At 38.9% G+C, this 21,516-nt stretch overlaps 1 protein-coding gene across 1 annotated transcript in view; it reads left to right on the top strand.

Moving 5' to 3' along the window:
• The window catches only part of LOC124612534 (1-phosphatidylinositol 4,5-bisphosphate phosphodiesterase gamma-1), a 258,728-nt gene that overhangs the window by 198,599 nt on the left and 38,613 nt on the right, over positions 1-21,516 (top strand). The window contains exons 19-20 of the mRNA XM_047140800.1: positions 4,066-4,341; positions 12,313-12,452. Coding sequence (XP_046996756.1) covers positions 4,066-4,341; positions 12,313-12,452 — 416 coding nt within the window. The remainder of the gene's footprint in view (positions 1-4,065; positions 4,342-12,312; positions 12,453-21,516) is intronic.

Below are 21,516 nucleotides of genomic sequence, written 5' to 3'. Positions count from 1 at the left end.
TGGGATTGCAATTATTATATTCTTCTTGAAGTCAGAGGGTTTTTCACCTGTCTCATACATCTTGCTCACTAGATGGTAGAGTTTTGTTAGGCCTGGGTCTCCCAAGGCTGTCAGTAGTTCTAATGGAATGTTGTTTACTCCCAGGGCCTTGTTTTGACTTAGGTCTTTCAGTGCTCTGTCAAACTTTTCATGCAGTATCAAATCTCCTATTTCATCTTCATCTACATTCTCTTCCATTTCTATAATATTGTCCTCAAGAACATCGCCCTTGTATAGACCCTCTATATACTCCTTCCACCTTTCTGCTTTCCCTTCTTTGCTTAGAACTGGGTTTCCATCTGAGCTCTTGATATTCATGCAAGTGGTTCTCTTTTCTCCAAAGGTCTCTTTAATTTTCCTGTAGGCAATATCTAAGGGAATATAATTCAGCCGTGAAAGAACTAGCTTACAAAACAGTTGTTCAACCAATAATGGAGGACTGCTCCTCAACTTAATCGATTTGGATTAATGGAAGAGAGTGAGAAAATGCAAAAAGAAGTGAACGTTTTTCCTTATGTGATTGTTTACTCAATGCAAGAGCATTACAGGGGTGCTTATCAGACACCTCCAACAGACACCATAAGAGTAGTTTTATGCAGAGGGGAGAGGTCTGCTGTTGAAATTTTGACAGCATTGATTCTGTAAAGAATTGAAGAATATTCTACATCATGTTCCACCCACACACCATTTGAGAAGGGGCAAAATGATATTGTCATCACAAGCATCCTCCTTCACACACCATAAGGTGGTTTGCGGAGTCTAGCTGTAGCTATAGATGTAGATGAAGAAATATTTGTGTCAGTCAAGGCAACACTTGATGTGCAGATCTGCTTTTGAGCATTCACTGCAAATTGTTGGGACATGCTCATTGCAGGCCAACTTAGTAGTTTATAAAACAAACTTCAGTCATTTTGTATTTTTGTGAGAATTAAACACATCAACATCATTTAATAGTTGGGCATTGAAAGAGAAATATTATTTCTCCCGATAAATGGTAGTTGCAATTCTCATGTGTTAAGTTTTCTGCAGTGCTTGAACAGTGAAATGTGTGAGTACTGTTGACAGTGACCTCATTGGAAGGAAGCATTCAGTCAGTAACAGTAACATACTAGACTGCAATAAAAGAGCAGATTTAAATTTAGACAATGCTACATGCCCTTACTAACAGCTGAAGTAGTGGCAGTATTTGTGAATTTGTTGGAAAACAAAATTAATTGGGATAATGTGCTATTGGTGACAGAAGCAAATGTAGCAAAACCAGAGACTCCACTGCAGACAAAGCTAAGAAAGTAGGACCTGCAATACTGATAAGAGATAATGAAATCCGTCACTGCATAGCCATAAGTTTTGGTAATCTGCCGTATGAAATTCTGAGTAAGTTCAAATTTTGCACAATGCTGGTTCATTTGTACAGGGTCCGGCATAAAAAACTCCCCGATTACAAAGTAACGTGCAGCGGACAGTAGAAGGAGCAGAGTGGTGGGGGGCGCGTCGTTAAGTAGCTGCCTACGTGCCGTTTTCAGTGTACGCCATGGCGTGGTCTGGTGAACATCGTGCCTTTGTAGTGGAAGATTTTATTCAAAATGGCGAATCGCCTATTAATACTCAACGTGCTTTTCGCGCTCACTTTGCGCTCGGACGACGGGACCCTGTTCCCGATAAGAAAACAATTTATTCTTGGGTTGCTAACTTTCGTGAGACAGGTTCCTCATTAAAAAGGAAACCACCTGGACGACCACGGACTGCAACAGGCCCCGGAAATGTTGATGCAGTTAGAGCTTCAGTTCAACAATCTCCTCGACGATCCGCTAAAAAGCATGCGGCAGCATTACGGATATCTGATCGAAGTGTGAGAAGAATCTTGCATCGAGATCTTAAAATGCATCCTTACAAAATTGCAACTACGCAGGAACTGAGTGAACGAGACTGTGGTGTCCGTGTAAGTTTGTGCCAAGACCTTCTTCGGAACATTCGTCCCAACGATATTGTGATTTTTTCTGATGAAGCACACTTTCACCTTGCCAGAACAGTGAACAGCCAAAATTTCAGGCACTGGTGTGAACACAATCCCCAAGAACTTCATCAACGACCACTTCATAGCCCTAAAGTAACAGTATGGTGTGCTGTTTACAATTCCGGAGTGATCGGTCCTTACTTTTTCGAAGAAAATGACAGGAATTTAACCTTCAACAGTGAACGCTATTGTGCCATGCTCCGCGACTTTCTCCAACCGCAACTAAGGGAGCTTTTTGGTGAAATAGAGAACGTGTGGTTCCAGCAAGATGGTGCTACTGCCCACACAGCGCGGCAGTCACTGGCATTGGTGAAGGAAATGTTTCCTGGACATGTGATCTCGTTGCGTGGAGACATTGGCTGGCCCCCACGATCGCCGGACTTAACGCCCTGTGATTTCTTTCTTTGGGGCTATTTGAAAGCAAAAGTTTATGAACAACGTCCACAATCTTTACGAGCCCTGAAAGAAGCAATTACACAAGAGGTTGAAGCTATTCCACCTGAAATGACTCAAAGAGTAATGAATAACTTCAGGGAAAGACTCAAACAGTGTGTCGACAGTGCAGGAAGCCATTTAAGGGATGTTTTATTTAAAAAGTAAGACCATAAGAGTATTTTCTAAAACGGCATAATATGTACTTTTATTTAGTATAAATAAAATTGTTCTACCTTATTTGGTTTTGTTTTTATTAGCTTTCCTTAAAGGGGAGGTTTTTCTGCCGGACCTTGTATTATTGTGGCACACTGAGAAACTCATTGGAAAAACTGGTTTCAACAAATGTAACCCCTATATCTTTTATTCGGAGGGCACGAATGCCTTTTGCAGCTGCACATATAATGCAGAATGAGTGACTTTGTTCTCGCGTCAGTGAATAATAATAATAATAATAATAATAATAATAATAATAATAATAATAAATCACTGACTATTCTGGATGACTTATCCCAAACAGTGTTCCTGATTCTCGAGAGAGAAGTTAGTGTTAGACACTTATGTATTGTCATTGTGGTATTATCCTTGAGGTAGGTACTACTGGATACAGTAGGACTGGACAATTGTTCAGTATCTATGATGATTGGTTGTGAATATAACCATGGAAAATCAGAATGAAATAACAATATTAGTTGGGGTAGGTTGTTATTACCACATAGAGGAGGCAACAAGCAGTGAACAGGCACATTTAAATGTAGACTAGACTATTGGACAAATTTCCTTCTTCAGATTCAGAAAAACACACATGGTCATTGTCATCTGAGGGCTGACTAAATATGAAGGGGAGTTTAGTTTGGTAGCATGTTTTTGAATGTGCCTATCTTTTACTCAATACTTTCCCTGTGTCAGTGATGATAATTTCAAGTGAGTGTATATTTAGTGTGATGCTATGCAAACAAAATTTTAAAAACTGACATGCACCCTTACCAACAGTGCTAGTGGTATTAATTTTATGGGAATTAACACATCTGTACTTATAAACTCAATCACAGTGGATGCTGTTTAAACGAGCCTGAGTGCAGAGGCTTGTATGATACCATGTGCTCCTGATGAATTTTTGTAAATATGCTTGACAATATTCTGAGGCAGAAATTGTGTAGTTATACAATGAATAAATTTAAAAAAGACAAAACACTTCGCAGGTGACATTAAACCATTTAAACCTCCTCCATGCAGTGAGCAGAAATCTATCCAAATTCACACAGTTGTGAATGCTATATTTATCAATATTTAAATCCTACAATCAGATGGAATATTAAGTAAGCAAATTTGGAATGTTACCAAGAATTTTTTGTGGAAGAAACAAATAAAAATTCAATACTCCCAATGTAATTGACAGATGTAAGACATTCATCCCATTGATTGAACAAGTTTTTAGCTGTTTTGGCCAGTCTTCACTTTTGTTCCATTTAAATATCTCTCACATTTTCCCTTGATAACAATCAGTTACAGACATAATTAACAATTAAGTGTGATTTTTGATGTGTTGTTGTTGTTCAGTGCTTTTTGTTCTGTTGCAGATAAAGCAATGCAGCTGAATCAAGGAAAATTTCGTCAGAATGGGTTCTGTGGATATTTACTACGGCCTGATTTCATGTTCCTTGAAGACTTTGACCCATATGATAAGAAAACTTTAGTTGGAGTAGATCCACTGAATATTTCTGTACGTGTAATTTGTGCACGCCATCTCAGCAAATGGGGTAAAGGAAGGGCAAGAGGGACTGTTAGTCCTTTTGTTGAAATTGAAGTGATTGGTGCGGACTTTGATAACAAAAGCAGGAACACTCAACCAGTTTGTAAGTATTTCATGTTTTTGTTAGTCTATAACAGAGGTGGGACCTGATCTGCTTGTGATACTGCCCACGAGCATGTGTATTTCTATGTAGAAATGATGCACGTACAGTTTGCACTTCCTTACTTGCAAACTGCACTGAAGCCTAGACTCCGTTCATCATAAGAATAAACCTCATGCAAACATTACACTATGTATTCTTCCGCGTTTGCTGGAACCTCATTGGATTTCATTGCACGTGGAGCAGAAGCCAATCTGTCTAGAGTACAGTCAAGTACTAAAATGAGGATACATTTTTTGCTGTGCGTAATGCGTACACCGACTCAGCAATAATACGGGACAACTGCTCTAATGGCGCATATAACTTGGAAAGCACTAGCCAGCCACCTGGTCCAACTAACCTGCAGTGATGTTAACAGTTGTAGTAAAGACGTAACAAGAGACGAGCAGAGAACAATATAGCCCTGAATGTCATTTGAATATTGAACAATAGAAAGTAATGGTAAAGCTCAGATGATATGCTTCTTATGTGATCTGAAGAAAAAATGCTACTGATATTAGCTAACATAGAACTGTAATTAAAAACAAGAGTGATGAAAATTCCTGACTTTAAAGTGCACTGCTGGGATTTCACCATGTAGTTAAATATTGAAGCCACTGAAGGTATTACAGTCAGTCGTCTGGTAATCTCTGAACTTCTTCCATGTTGGACTCCACAGAAAGTGATACATTTCAGTACTGCTGCGCTGATAGTGAGGTGATCAACAACAGAATCCCAAGCCACCAAAATGTCCACATTTCCTCCTCCTCCTCTTCCTTTCTTTTATGACATGCAGTTCTGCATTTTGCCATTGTTTGGCAGTGACATGTCACAAAGGTTCATGCACTGGTTCCAGTAAGTGTGGCAACTTAAATATCATGTTGTTTCTAACGACAAATCTCTTAACTTGTCTCCAGATCAGTTCTATTGGGTTCAGATAGTAATGATACGGTGACAACTGATAAAATGCAGCTTTTTGTACCGTGTACTCAACACCATGAAAATTGTTTTCTGTGTTTCTCCAGCGCTTAGCCCTCTGGCTCGTGTGAGACCACATCAGTGGTATAAAACAGTGTGCGTATTCAAACAAAGAGCTTTTGATTTTTCATTTATCTCCAAAAAATTTAATTGTGTAATGTTTTCTTAACTTCAAAATCTCTAACAATCTTTTATAATATATCAATAATTAAGAATGTGTATTTGCAATGAAAACCAGAAATCTGCATGTGATATGTAATTAGAAATCAGAAGGCGTGCTTTTTCCTTGGGGAAAAAAAATTATGATTGGGTATGAGTTAATTGCCATATGTTGATAAATTTCGTATATAAATGACTTATGTATCCATACGGAACAAAAAATAAATAAAATAAATGTTGACCCCCAACGCGTCTTGAAACACGGCCAATGAACCCGTTCTGTTGTCAAACAATGTCTCTACTGACTATGCCAAGATTAGAGCTACCATGTTCTGTGTTATATATTTATGTATATTGTATCATATTTCTCAGCAAATGTCAAAGCTCATTTTTCTCTGTAATTTTGTGAAAAACATTAAGGACAACTTGTTTCTAGCCATTAACAGTGTTCCATGCACGGATTTCACTATGAAGCAGGAAGCAGTGCCATCCATTTTCATGGGACGTATGGACAGTGAGACAATCAGGGCACAAGTAGCACTTACATAGACTGTGACTGTAGACGATTTTTGAAATAAAAATTACGTACCTAAAGTATGATTAAGAAATATGTTGAAGGCTGTTAATACATCAGAATGTTTTAGAGTTTGATTTACAGTGACATAGTAGTAAGATATCTAATACACAAGTTGGACCTACTTCCAAGAGCGGAACAGCACCATTGTGCAAGAGCTACGGCTGCTGGCCAATCATTGTGTTTGTGTTTGTTTACATCAGGTTTACTCTTATGATGAACGGATTGTAGTGACAGTACAAACTTGACAGCTCATGCTCAAGTTTGTTGTTATGTTAGAAGTATTCCTTACATTGTCATAATTATTATAATATAACAGTTTAATGAGTACTTGTGATAGAACATACAGGACATCTATCAAAGGAATCCCTGATTTCATAATTAAATATCTTGTTAACTAAAATCAATAGACGAGTGTAACAGATGGTATGTTTATTGTGAAAGCTGTAAGAATTTTGTGCAGAAATTTTGAAACAGTTTAAAAAACTGCTAACATATGGCCTTGCAGTTGCAATACATAATGCCTGTGAATAGTGCACCACAGCTCCGAGCTATCAGTTCCAATGTTGAAATGTGAAAGGAGCTTAGTGTACTGCAGGAAAAGGTTGAAATCGTGTATTCCATTGAACAGTGTGTTTCTGATACTGGAATACCACAGGTCAGAACACAGTCCTACAGCAACAAGGTGTAGTTTTCAAACATGATTTAATGTTCCAAAAGGACCTAATGCAAAAGCCATTAGCAAGTGTTTTGCCAATTTCCAATGGACAGGCAGCATGGCTGATAATCTAACAGGGAAAGTTGGCCCCAGGCAAGATGTAGTTACTCATGAAAATATCACCACATTTTCTGGACATATTCAGCAAAACCCAAGGAAATCTCTCTGAAGAATTGCAGCAGAGATTGGTTTGAAGCATTCCAGCACACAGAAAATACTGAGACAGAGCTTACACACGTTTCCATTCAAAATCCAAAGCCACGATGCATACCTGTATGAGCTGTGTGACAAGGGGCTTACTTTTCAGATCAGATTCTCACAGTGATTAATAATGAAGGATTTGATGTCGACTGCTTTTGGTTCGCAGATTAAGCACACTTCTACCCAAGTGGAGCAGTGAATAAACAAAAGAGGCAGTTTTGGGGTTCCTAAAGCTCTCTTTGTGTGAAGTGAAACTACTGTATTCTTTCTAAGGTACTGTTTCAGCTGTAGTATGCAGCAGAGGCATTATTGGTCCATTTTTCATGCAAGAAATTATCACTGGTAGATGTTACTTTGCAATTTTGGTACTGCTGGTCACCACAAAGCTAACGTTGAGGGTAAATGAGACACCAAGTGGTTTGTGCAAAATGCTGCCAGACCACATCACACCAAACAGTTGTTTTGCTTGCTTTATGAATACTTTGGGAATAGAATCATTGCAGTGAATTACTGCAAATTTCATTGCATAGGGATGCATTGGCCTCCATATTTACCTGATCTGACTCCTTCTGACTACCGTATTTACTCGAATCGAAGCCGCACCTGAAAAATGAGACTCTAAATCAAGGCAAAAAAAATTTTCCCGTATCTAAGCCGCACCTGAAATTTGAGACTCGAAATTCAAGGGAGAGAAGTTATAAGCCGCACCTCCAAATCGAAACAAAGTTGGTCCATTGTAATATGAGACACAATTTAGGTCAAATGAATGACGATACAGCTACAGTAGTTTGGTTCGAGTTGTAAGCTTAGCAGTTAAGCTTTACCAGGTAGCCATTGCTAAGTGTCAGGCACTCCGTCCGTATTTATACGGGTACTCTTCCATTTTCATGTGCTTCATCTGGTTTGAATTGATAGCTTATTTTTCTTTGATCTGATAAGTGCCATTCTCTTTGTTATAGGTGTTTACTTCAATCTAAGCTGAAAATGCATTACTGTACTGTGTCATGCATTGTTTGTCGCATTCTGATAATGAGCGTTTACGACCTGTCGCCGCTCGCGGCATGGCTTGCTTTTATGCACGCTACCTCCGCTTACAATTAAAAAAAAGAGAGGAATCATCTCATTAACGAAACAATAGCAAGAGACTGCTATTTGTTGTTACTTACACTGCTGCTTTCTTTGATAATGATCAACAAGCACCAAATAATAGACTGCGTATGATAGATGATGTTCTGAACGAGGGTCTAGCGAAAATTTTTTTCCATTTGAAAATCTTTGCAGACGCCTCTTTAGTACATTGCATTCTGTACAGAAATTAGAGTCATCTTAGATTTAAAAATCTAGTCAATTGCCATGCTTCATTTCTGAGTGTATCACTATTAGGCATAAGAATAATACGAATATGAACATGACCCGATATGTATATTCTTTAGCATTTGCTGTTGTCTCACTCTAGTTTCGTAGTTTATTAGGCAGACAGGATTTAAATGAGATAGCAGCACACACGAAAGAATACATGGCAAAATGTTTATATTCGTATTATGCTTATGGTGAAGAGAATACTGCATGTGATTCACAATTCATAAAAGTTCCTATTAGCAACCATCTCTTCTCACAGGTAGGAAAAAATTCAGAACGTAGAGTTGGCCATATTGACAAACGTCCCAAACAGTTTTGCCAGTCGGATTTTCTTAGTACATTGAAATGTTGCTACATTCAAAGATGAACAATACGGAATTTGTATATACTTTGTTGGATAATGTATGAAAATGCAGTGGTAGAAATTCGGGGCGGAGAAAAAAGCTCATCTTCTACCTTTTTTTTTTTTTAATTTATTTACTGGTGCAGAGGTTTTGTCGCAAGTATTTATCTTTGTGCTTGCAAAGCATGCCTGTGTAGCACTACATATATTCGACGGTAGAAGTTAGTTGTGGCGGCACCTAGCAACATTTTTCAGAACTTCCACTTACTTCGCACTCGATTCTAAGCCGCAGGCGGTTTTTTGGATTGCAAAAACCGGAAAAAAAGTGCGGCTTAGATTCGAGTAAATACGGTATGTTTTGTGGGGAACATCGAAAGATACTGTCTACCAGAATCATCCCACCACACTGGACAAACTTGAATCAGCAATCTCTGTGCTATCTGAATCCATTTCTGTTGAAATACTACAGGATGGGATGACAAATTTCATTGTTTGTTTGCACCAACTCCATGCTGTGTGGTAGAAATGTCAGAAAGATTGTGATCTGCTTGCAGAGGATGAGTCCAGTCACGTACGCTGAGGATGTGCAAGCTGCACAGCGTATAGCACCATCTGTTAGCTTTTGGAACTACTTCAAAACTTTTGTATAACGTCTGCATACAATTCTTTCAGCTTTCAAAGTAAACACACCTTTTGTTGCACTTATCTGTTGATCTTAGTTTTCAAGATATTTAACTTTGACATTAGAGACTCCTTTGCTAGACGCCATGTAAAATGTGCATAATATTTGCGGACGTTTAGGCTTGAAGACAAAACTTGCATTACAAAAGTGGTCACTGAATGAAAAATAGTAATAATTAGCTTATTACAATTCTGTCATGAAGAAATACAAATTAATTTACATCAGTGTGCATGCTTTTCTGTGCCAGTTCTTCACATAAGTGTTATAGAAAAGTTCTGGTAGGAAATAAATACTTTCTGATTCGAGACACTCATCAAAAACCAGAAGCATTGAGTTGTCGAAAGTACCCACAAAAAGAAAGGAAACTTGTTAGTTTTCCGAGTAATCCTTTTACAAGCAAGAGTAAAACACACACACACACACACACACACACACACACACACACACACACACACACCTATGCCACCACATGGTGCTGGGACTGTGTAAGGGTATAGGTGTGGGTGTGGGTGTGGGTGTGTGGGTGTGGGGGGGGGGGGGGGGGGACTCTGACTGACTGACTTCTGTAGCTTTGTCCAAACTGCTGGAGATGGCAGTCATGTGTGCATGATGATGTATTCTTGTTTCCTTTTCTGACAAACACTTTGGCTGAAAGTTAATGTGTAAGTGTCTTTTCATTGTCTCTGTATGCCACTTTACGTGTCATGGTGTTATGGTGAGTAGCAATCTACCCTTTTGTTACATTGTTGATATTTCAATCTGAAGATTACATTGTTTGACTACACCGATAAACAAACACTGAGGGCCAGTTTGTGTATCTGTAAAAGAATAATCTTTCCACTGTGGGTTGAAGCATCGGAATTCATCTGATTTTCATTCTGAGGACCTTAACACCTTCTCAACCATTTTCCTCTCACTAAATTTATCCTACCACAAATGTCAGAGAGACGTTGACTCTGACAACACTAATGATGAAAGCCCGAGCTTGCTTGCTCTCTTCGATAACAAATAAGCCATGTTGGCAGAAAGATGGTGCAGAACTGCTTGCTTGACAGTGCCTGCTAGCTAGCTCTGTAAGTGCTCGCTGGCACCTGCACCCACATTAGTGCACGTGTCCAGCCCTGTTGTGTAACATCTTTATGTCCAGAGCAGTAAATGAAATTTTTGCAGTCATAGATACAACTGAAGAAGTCATTGGTATTTGTTATTCTCACATTTATGGAAGGGAAATAGTAACTGTAGGGTCAAAATAAGAAAGCAGAAATTAGATGTAGACTTTACATACAATGTAGGAGGACTGTGTACTTTTACTATTGAGACAAGGACAGGTTGATGAGGAATAACGGACACTTACTTATTTACAGAACCTGTGATGTAGCTTCGCTGATTGACTTGTTTCTGTACTGATTATATTTACTTGTTCGTTTGTTGTGTGGGATAAGAAATTGTCTGTCAATGCCTAGAAGATTACTGTTGTTTACGGAACATTTCTACATAGCAGTAAAAAATTACCTTCTTCAAAATACATTCCTTTCTCTGTCCACAAGAGTTTTCTTATCTATTAGCGGGTAAGCAGGGAAGGGGTCATGATGAAGAAACCTGCCACAGCCAGGGAAGAGGAAGATTACATGTGGCCAGTACGACAATATGCGTGATAGCCTGTATTAATTTATGGATGTGACTGTAGATAACCAAGCAACATGCAGAAGCAGGCAATAGGTTCTAAACGTTCATTTTAATTAACAGTCTGTATTTTCTCTCTTATTGTCATGCCTGAAGGAATACAGTGCTTTTTCAAAATTTCCTTATAACATTATATGTACTTTTTAGAATTAAAACACACACACACACACACACACACAGACAGACAGACAGACAGAGAGAGAGAGAGAGAGAGAGAGAGAGAGAGAGAGACTGTTGCTCCAGATCATGTGCCAAGTGGGATTCAATATGTGTGAAGAAGGCCAGCATATATGGTCACAAGTTGGTTTGACTCATTGTGGAATGTCAAGGAAATGCTGAAAAACCTGAACTGGCAAATCCTTTCAAGATTGATGTCAACTATTTCACAAAAGCTTACTCACAAATTTTCAACAACCTGTATTAGGCAAGTAATCTAGGAACGTACTACAGCCCCCTGTATATTGCATTTGTAGTTACCAGTAAGTTAAGACTAAAATAATTACAGTGTGTAGAGAGGCATTTAAGCAGTCATTCATCCTGCACTCCACACAAAAATGTAATAGGTAGACAGCTGAACATGCGGTGTAATGTCCCATCACTGTGGTTAGCAGAGTTGTAAATATAGATGTACATCAACTTTATCATACCTCAGTTGCAATTTCAGCAACACCCCTTCTTTCTGTAGAGCTGCCGGGTTATTCAACAAGTTAGTTAAATCATCCAGAAAGCTCTGACCATTCATGAGGCATTTATCAACATGATGCTCATTTACTTTCAAAAGCAGGAACAGAGGAAAGTTGAAAGGTGCCAGGCCTTGTCCCTACATAGGAAAACCAATTTGTGGTTCAAAGGTTGCCTCAGATCCACTTCTTCCTAAGTGTTAAGCACAATTTCTAGACATTTCCCGCATTCATATGATGTTCGCCGTAAACAACTAGCTGGAGTGTCAAAAGGTGTAGCATTGCCTGTTTTTTAAAATCAAATCAATGTTCTTTGTACTTGTAATAACTGCATTATTTTCCATACTTTGTATGAAAATGTAGGTGTATAAGATACAAACGGTACTATGCAAACCCTTACCTGTCACTGGAAACAAAGAAGAAACTGTGGTCACCGTAAATGTTATGCAGGGCATGGATACACTATTCTCTACTTTCTGAATTACCTACTTAAGTTTAATTTTGAACAGCAAAGAAACGTAAATATTGCTGTGTCTAAGAAGGGATTGTTTCTTTCAGCTGACAATGGTTTTAACCCAGTTTGGAATGAAACATTTGACTTTGAGGTTTCGAATCCTCATTTTGCCCTGCTGAGGTTTGTTGTCCAGGATGAGGACATGTTTGGAGACTCAAATTTCATTGGACAAGCAACCTACCCAGTAAGTATGATTTTCAGTGTGATATTGTGCTCAAAAAGGCTAGAATCTTATTCTATTTATGCTCTTCTGTTTGCCATTTGAAAGAAATGAGAAACAAACTCTGGCTGTAGAACTTTTGTATGTTAAGCATGTAAAGGAGGGGCAAGTCACTCAGGTCCTACACTGAGGGGGATATGCTTGGTGTGAGTGCAAGAGCAGACAAAAATGGAGGGGAAGCCATCAGAGTGTAGGAGGTCAGAGAGCACTTTGACTTTCTACTGATATCTTCTCTTTAATCTATGTCTCCCCTCATCCTAACAAAAGGTAGGGAGGTCCCTCCCAACCGGGAGTCTTGAGTTATTTGCCCCCTTCCTTTCTTTCTCTTCCACATAAAGCTATTGAAAGGAAGGAACAGTTTTTTTTCTGTTTTTAAGTTTATATATTGACAGTAATTGGAATTTTACCTCCTGAAGGTAAGTACGACCAGCCGCTCTATGTCCTTATAATTTATCAGTTGTGGCAGTTAAACTTTGGGGCCAGTTCTTGATGTGTACAGGTGGAGCATTTGACTTGTGAAAATCGTGAATCTGGATTTGAGTCCCAATCTGACACACACACTTTTATCTTATCACAGTAGTTTAAACATGTAAGTCAGCTTTTTATCCCTGCCCCCCCCCCCCTCACACACATACACACACACACACAAGAAGGTTGCTTCCTGATTTATGATATTTCTATGTTGTTTCTTCTGATCACTTGTTGTCACTTTCCTGTTCTATTTTCTACAAGAATCTGTGCTTCATTAGCAGTGATCCATGGGATGTATGATTTCTTGTATATTCTGCGTTGTTAATTCTTTATCTTCCTTAGTTTCTCAATCCGCAAGCCACCATAAGGTGTGTGGCAGAGGGAACCCTGCACCTCTCCTGTTCCACTCGCAAATAGAGTAAGGGAAAAAGCCTCCGTATGAGCCTTATTTCTCATATCTTATCTCCGTGGTTCTTACGTGCGATGTATGTTAGCAGGAACAGAATCGTTCGGCAATCAGCTTCAAATGCCAGGTCTCTAAATTTTCTCTGTAGTGTTTCCCAAAATGAGTGACGCCTTCCCTCTGGGAATTCCCATTTGAGTTCCTCAAGCATCTCCCTAACACTTAAGTTTTGTTCAAACCTACTGGTAAGAAATCTAGCAGCCCTCCTCTGAATTGCTTCGATGTCTTCCTTCAATGCGACCTGGTACGGATCCCAAACACTCGAGCAGTACTCAAGAATAGGTTGCACCAGTGTTCTATATCGATCTCCTTTACAGGTAAATTGCTCTTTCCTAAAATTTTCCCAATAAACTGAAGTTGACCATTTTCATTCCCTACCACAGTTTTCACATGCTCATTCCACCTCATATCGCTTTGCAGTGTTACACCCAGATATTTAAATGACTTGACTGTGTCAAGCTGGACACTAGTAATACTGTATCCAAACATTTTAGATTTGTTCTTCCAACTCATCCACATTAACTTACATTTTTCCCTCATTTAGGGCTAGCTGCCATTCATCACATCAACTGGAAATTTTGTCTAAGTTGTGTTGTATCTTCCTACAGTCACTCAACTTCAACATCTTACTGTACACCACAGCATCCCCAGCAAACAACCACAGGCTGCTGCCCGCCCTGTCTGCCGAATCATTTATGTACATAGAGAACAACAGTGGTCCTATCACACTCCCTTAGAGCACTCGTGACTGTATCCTTTTCTCAAACCTATCAGCCATTAAGCTCCAGGGTTGTGTTTCACCAACACTATTCTCCACAGAATTTACAAACAGGATTTTGGTGTGAGTATGGTTTGGTTTAGTAGAAAAGCCCACTTTCATTTGGATGTGTTCATTAATAAGCAAAATCAGCACATTTGGGTGACTGAGAATCTGCATTTCATGATCAAGAAGTCTATTCGCCCTCAGTGAACACATCTGTAGGGTGCTGATGTCTGTGCCCTACTGACCCAAATTCTATTTATCGTGTTGTGCCACAAATATTCCTAAAGATTCTCATTTCTACATTTAAATTTTTTCAACTTTAGATTGACCTCCAGTATGTATGCTAATTGATGCATATTTAAGATATTTGAAAGATGATAAGATGAAATACCTTTGGATTTCAAGAGGAGAGAGAGGTTTTGACAGTGTAGACCAGATCATGCTCTTCAAGATTCTGAAGGTGACAGGGCTAAAATACAGGGAGTGAAATGCTCTTAACAATTTGTGCAGAAACTAGACCACTGTTATAAGAGTCAAGGGGCATGAAAAGGAAGGAGCAGTTGAGGGGGGAGGGAGATAAGGTTGTAAACTACTGCCAGTGTTATTCAGTCTGTACATTGAGCAGCAGTGAAGAAAACCAAGGAGATATTTGGAAATGCAAGTTCAAGGAGAATAAATAAGAACTTTGAGGTTTGCTGATGAGATTGTACTTCTGTGAGAGGCAGCAAAGGTTTTGTAAGAAGAATTAGATGGGATGGCTAGTGTCCTTGCAAAGAGGTTATAAGATGAGTATCAACAAAAGTAAAATAAGGAATGGAATTTAGTCAAATTAGGTCAGGAAATTGGGATGTTAAAAGTAGTAGTTAAATTTTGCTATTTGGACAGCAAAATAACTGATAAAGTCTGAAATAGACAGAATATGTATGAAATGTGCTTTATTCATCTCATTACATACATTTTTCAAGTCGTGACCTCAGGTTCTTCTAGATATGGCTTTTGCAACACCTGAAGGTGATGGCTGCGTCATCAAAATATTGTGTATAAAATAGAAACAATTACTTGGCAGCACATCAGAAGCATAATATTAATTTTCATATCAATTGATTTGATGTTTAAGAGACATGTCTAATATTACAATAAGAACACTTTACAGTAAATATGAAATTTTAAATTTACTTTGCAGAAATACTTGCTGTATCAACAAAAATAATCAGTTCCTAAGAATATAATATAACTGGATGGATAAAAAAATCTACTCACCAACTGGTGGCAGGACTTCTAGCAGAAGGGTTGAAGGGGAAGGAAGAGGGATGAAGAAAAAGAACTGGTGAAGTTTAGGAAATGGGGAGGGATTCAAAATGTTGTCCAGAACCATGGAGCAGGGACACTTAATGAGACATGATGCAAATACTGATTATTGCGGACTGCATCGGATGAGATCTCATCCTGTCCATTAAATCTTCCCTGACCCAGGCTTCTGGATGACTTTTTGAAACACTTCCCATTTCCTAAACTTCACCATTCCTTTTTCTTCGTCCTTCACCCTTCCCCTTCAGCCCTTCTGACAGGAGGAGGAGTCACTGGCTCCGAAAGCTTGCAAATTTCCTTAATCATAATATGTGTGTCTTCTTGTGCCACCTCTTGGTGAGTAGATATTTTTATCCATCCAGTTACAAATAATTATTATAGTTTTCAGTACACAAAAAAGTAAAATATGTAATTCCCTTGTTCAAACTGTGAAACTGTCCTCAATGAATTATTCAGTAGAATAGTAATACTTTTCCACCAGAAGGATGAAGAACAATCTTTCCAGTGAACCAAGCTGTATGTTAAATATATTACTGCCTTTTACATTATTGTAAATTTTTAGCCCCAAATACTGTGGTATTTGATTGTAGAGTTTTAAGCAGTTTGTCAGAAGTTTAAAGTCATGTCTGAGGAGAGTGCTGTAGTTGTTATGGAAGTGGAAGTGTTGTGTACGTTCTTTTGTAATACTGGGAGCCTTCAGACATTTGCTGAATTTCCCCAGATCATATGCTGTAACAAATAACAGACACAAAACAGCAGTGGTAGACTATCCTTTCAGTCAACTGTCAGTTGCAACAGTATTTGATGGAATTGAATGAAGAGTGTGGATATGATAGATATTACTGCGAAGTACATTGGTTAAGTCGAGAGGCATGTTTGGTACGATTTTTGATGTAATATCCATTATTGTTGAATTTCTGAAGTAAAGTGGAAAGCAAGAATGAAAATTAGAACATTGGGAATAGTCTACAGACCTCACCTTTTAAATGGACAATACTGCACGCTGTCCACAGTAAGACATTGCAAGGTGAAACAAACTAATTTCTGATTTGATGGGGATACAGTTAAAATGAAAATTGCAATGTAAGAGGAACAACTTCTGACAAAAAATACTGTCCATATCCCAAAAATGTGAATTTTGAAGAATTCATTGTGTTAGTGAAAGAATTACAATAATAGCTTTTGAAATGTTTTGAGGATTCTGTCAGTCTTACATCCGTTATTGAGCTGTTTTCGAGACTGTTAGCCATTTCAGTTGAAAGTGCCTCTTTGCGTGTACAGATGGAACTAATCAATCTGCAGCATAATTCCCATTTAAAAGATAAATTGTTTTATGTTATAACTACCCAGGAGCTCTATGTTGTTGCCCTCGGCAAGAGTTCCCCATGTCTCCATAAAGAGGTTGCAAGTGTGATGCAGCATTTTTATAAAAAAAAATTTCAGTTATGGAACTAATTAAGTCATGATTATGGGGCAGACTGAGTGATGAAAATCTGTGAATTTGTCTGTGCCTGTCTTTATTCCAACACTTTGTATCAAACATATTTTATTCCACCTTCATTATGCCAAAAATAATTAAATAATACTAAAAAATTGTTTCCTTTATGATTTATGTTTAGAAACATGACATACAAAATCAAGCCATGTGCTAGCTGCTCATTGTTTGTTGTACAACTGCATCTGTTTAAGGAGTAGGGCATTCTGGCTACCGGTTCACAGTGTATTTATTCCCTCATATAGTTTGTTGCAAATAATCCACTGCAGTTCAGAAGAAACAATGATCTACATAATAACAATACCAGAAGAAAAAATGACATTTGCTACTTCACATTAAGATTGTCTTAAGCACATAAAGTGATATGCAATACTGCATCTAATTTTTTTATAACTTACCCAGTGATATAAATTACCTGACTGACAGCAAAATCAATTTTGAAAATAAACTGAAAAATTTTATCTCTGAAAACTCCCTCAATTACATATAAGAATTTCCATTGTTTTAATATGTAAAAGGCAAACTAAGGAAAGGCAAACATACGTTTCTACCATTTGTAGACTTAAAGAAAGCTTTTGACAATGTTGACTGGAATACTCTCTTTCAAATTCTGAAGGTGGCAGGGGTCAAATACAGGGAACAAAAGGCTATTTACAATTTGTACAGAAACCAGATGGCAGTTATAAGAGTCGAGGGGCATGAAAGGGAAGCAGTGGTTGGGAAAGGAGTGAGACAGGGTTGTAGCCTCTCCCTGATGCTATTCAATCTGTATATTGAGCAAGCAGTAAAGGAAACGAAAGAAAAGTTCGGAGTAGGTATTAAAATCCATGGAGAAGAAATAAAAACTTTGAGGTTCGCCAATGACATTGTAATTCTGTCAGAGACAGCAAAGGACTTGGAAGAGCAGTTGAACAGAATGGACAGTGTCTTGTACAGAGGTTATAAGATGAACATCTACAAAAGCAAAACGAGGATAATGGAATGTAGTCTAATTAAATCAGGTGATGCTGAGGGAATTAGATTAGGAAATGAGACACTTAAACTAGTAGATGAGTTTTGCTATTTGGGGAGCAAAATAACTGATGATGGTCGAAGTAGAGAGGATATAAAATGACAAGGAAAACATGTCTGAAAAAGAGATATTTGTTAACATCAAATATTGATTTAAGTGTCAGGAAGTCTTTTAGACAAGTATTTGTATGGAGTGTAGCTATGTATGGGCCAACAGCTTTGCCGTGGTGGTAAAACTGGTTCCCGTCAGATCACCGAAGTTAAGCGCTGTCGTGCTGGGCTAGCACTTGGATGGATGACCATCCGGTCTGCTGAGCACTGTTGGCAAGTGGGGTGCACTCAGCCCTTGTGAGACAAACTGAGGAGCTGCTTGATTGGGAAGTAGTGGCTCCAGTCCTGGAAACTGACAAAGGGCCAGGAAGGCAGTGTGCTGACCACATGCCCCTCCATATCCGCATCCAGTGATGCCTGTGGGCAGAGGATGACACAGCGGCCGGTTGGTACCATTGGGCCTTCATGGCCTGTTCAGGAGGAGTTTAGTTTTTAGTTTAGTAGCTATGTATGGATGTGAAACATGGACAATAAATAATTTCGACAAGAAGAGAATAGAAGCTTTCAAAATGTGGTGCTACAGAAGAATGCTGAAGGTCAGATGGGTAGATTGCGTAACTAATGAGGAGGTACTGAATAGAATTGGGGAGAAGAGGAATTTGTGGCACAAGTTGACTAGATCATCAGTTGCTAGGACACGTTCTGAGGCCTCAAGGGATCACAAATTTAGTGTTGGAGGGAAGGATGGATGGAAAAAATCACTGAGGGAGACCAAGAGATGAATACATTAAGCAGATTCAGAAGGATGTAGGGTGCAGTAGTTACTTGGGGGTGAAGAAGCTTGCACAGGATAGAGTAGCATGGAGAGCTGTATTAAACCAGTCTCTGGACTGAAGACCACAACAATAACAAAAACAACAACAATATGTAAAAGGTGACAGGTAGGAATTACTAACTTACATCTGTATGTTTTATAATAATAATAATAATAAAGCAAAAACAAAACAAACTTACAAATGTTCAGCATGAAGCCATATTTGCAAATTAATTTTGTGATATGAATGTAAAATGACTCAGTCCACATCATTATGGTTTATCATATTATTGATCCATGTAACATGGAACTATCTATGTAAATAATAATGTGGCATATTCACAGTTTCCCTCTCTTTCACATCTTCCTGCTCATATGGTGAGATGTAATAGTGGGATGGGGGGTGGGGGGTTGACACTTTCTGGGATTCTTTCAGGCACCTCATTTCCAATTAAAACTGATGTATCATCAGCAAATAAAACTAAATGAACATCACTAGCAAGTGGTATATCATTTACATAGAAGAGGAACAGATAGGGACCAAATACGGAAATAGTTTTTCATGTTGGGGAGTAATGACATGAATTTGAAGTTAGAATTACTCTTCATTTCCTACCTGTTAAGTAAAAGCAGTGCCCCTGATTCCGTAGAAGTATGAGTGGTTCAGTGAATTGAACGCTTTTGTCGCATCACAGGATAATACTGTGATCTTTCTACCCTTATGTAATTAGCATATTTTTGTAGTAAACTTATTGATTGCATTATAGAGTTCTTTCCTTGTTGAAATCTAAACTGATTTTTAAAGGTTATGTCATTGATGCCCCCACCACCCAGTTGCCTCTACCATCGTGTGCTGCTGCTTGCAGTCTGGCTTCAGCAGCCAGAGACTGTGGTCATATGTGTGTGAGTTGTATATGCTCGAGTATGTGTGCATATGTTGTCTATTTTTGATGAAGGCCTTGTTGCCTGAAAGCTTGCTTTCTGACAGTCTTTTTGTTGTGCCTATCTGCAACTCAGCATCGCTGCTATGTGGTAAGTAGCAGCTATCCTTTTCGTAATATTATTACATTACATTCTGGATTTTCCATTGTTTGATTTTGCCTGATGACTTTTCTTCTAACCGGTAATTTAGTGCTGTTTTGCTTTGTTAATATTTTCTAAAGCATTACTATACTCAGTGACTGTCCTTCTTTATCTCCTTTCATGTGTTTCTCTTGTTGCCTTGTAAACCACAATGCAGGCTCTACTTACAAGCCACACTATATCAACCATCTTGGTAGTGCACAGTAGACGGCTACAAGACCCCGCTGATTGTTGGTGCAGCATCTCGTGTCCCACATTACTCCTGCCAAAATCATTAATCTTACACCTTCAAATTGATCACTCTTCCTGCACCACTCTCACTTATTTTCATGTGTTATTTCCCATGCCTCCTGTGCCACACAAACTTGTATCTCATCTTGGAACCCACCCCCTTCACCCCCACCTTCCACCCCATTCCTGCTCTTCTCTATTCCAATTTGCATCTACTAACTTCACCTAACCTAGTCGCATCTGCCATCGCCCATCGCCCTTCTTCCGACTTATCCACCCCCAGAGTTGCGATCCACCTGACAGTCTTTTTATTTACTTTTTCTTTGATCTCAGTGTGTCTTCATTCCAATTTCAGGTGGTTTTTGCCTTTCACTATCGGCCTAGTCCCTCAGATTTCACCTTATTTCACCAGGATTCATCCGTTTTATTCTTTTTGTGATTTTTTTTTCCCCCATGTGTTTGGGTGTATTTTTGTGAATTCTTTTGGATGTAATTCTACATTATCTATGTATTTTTACATGTTTTATCCATCACCATATATCCTTGCTCCTTCCATCTGCATCAGTACAGAAAAGTTTCTTTATTCCTAGCAAGAATCCAGTCCCACATACTGTTCCTGTGTTGTATCTTGAAGCATGGAATCCCCCCAAATGGCCTTACCATCAAATTACCTATCTCAGACTGCCACCATTGCTTCCACAGTGACCTCCATCTGTTCAGATTATTCCAGTCCTTGATCCTCACCAACATAGTCCTCCAAAGTCATATTAATAAGGGCCCAAACCTCCTTGTAATACTTTCTTTCCATCTGCAAAATTCCCCTGCTATGCAATCCCAAATTCCCAGACCACACCCCTCTGTGGGTCCAGGGGTTAGAATAGGCCCGAGGTATTCCTGCCTGCCGTAATAGGCGACTAAAAGGAGTATCACACGCTTTGGCCCTATAAGTTCAGGTCCCATTTTATGGTTTAACCTGCCACTTTCCAAATTCTACAGAAGTGCAGCACATATGGGGAAGCACGCCTTACATGGTGCACAAGTTACCCATAGTCCCCTTAGTTTCGAACTCCTGAACCTCTTCTCGTCACGGGTTTGCATCTCCACCTACAAGGGTTGGAACTTAAATAGTGGCAACTATTTATTCACAACCGATACAAAAGAGTTAAATGTTCGCAACTGTTACTGTCCTTCAAAGTAGTCACCAGCATTGTGTAGAACCCGTTACCAGCAATGTGGAAGGCGTAGTATACTGTTAGCAGAGCCTGTTCTGTTGATGGTGCGAATGGGGTGGTCTACTGCCTATCAGATCAAAGTCACAAGGACTTAAGTCTGAGGAGT

The sequence above is a fragment of the Schistocerca americana genome, chromosome 4, assembly GCF_021461395.2.
Source record: "Schistocerca americana isolate TAMUIC-IGC-003095 chromosome 4, iqSchAmer2.1, whole genome shotgun sequence".
NCBI lineage: Eukaryota > Metazoa > Arthropoda > Insecta > Orthoptera > Acrididae > Schistocerca > Schistocerca americana.
The sequence above is the reverse complement of the archived record's forward strand: the minus strand, read 5'-3'. Positions and strand labels throughout refer to the sequence as shown.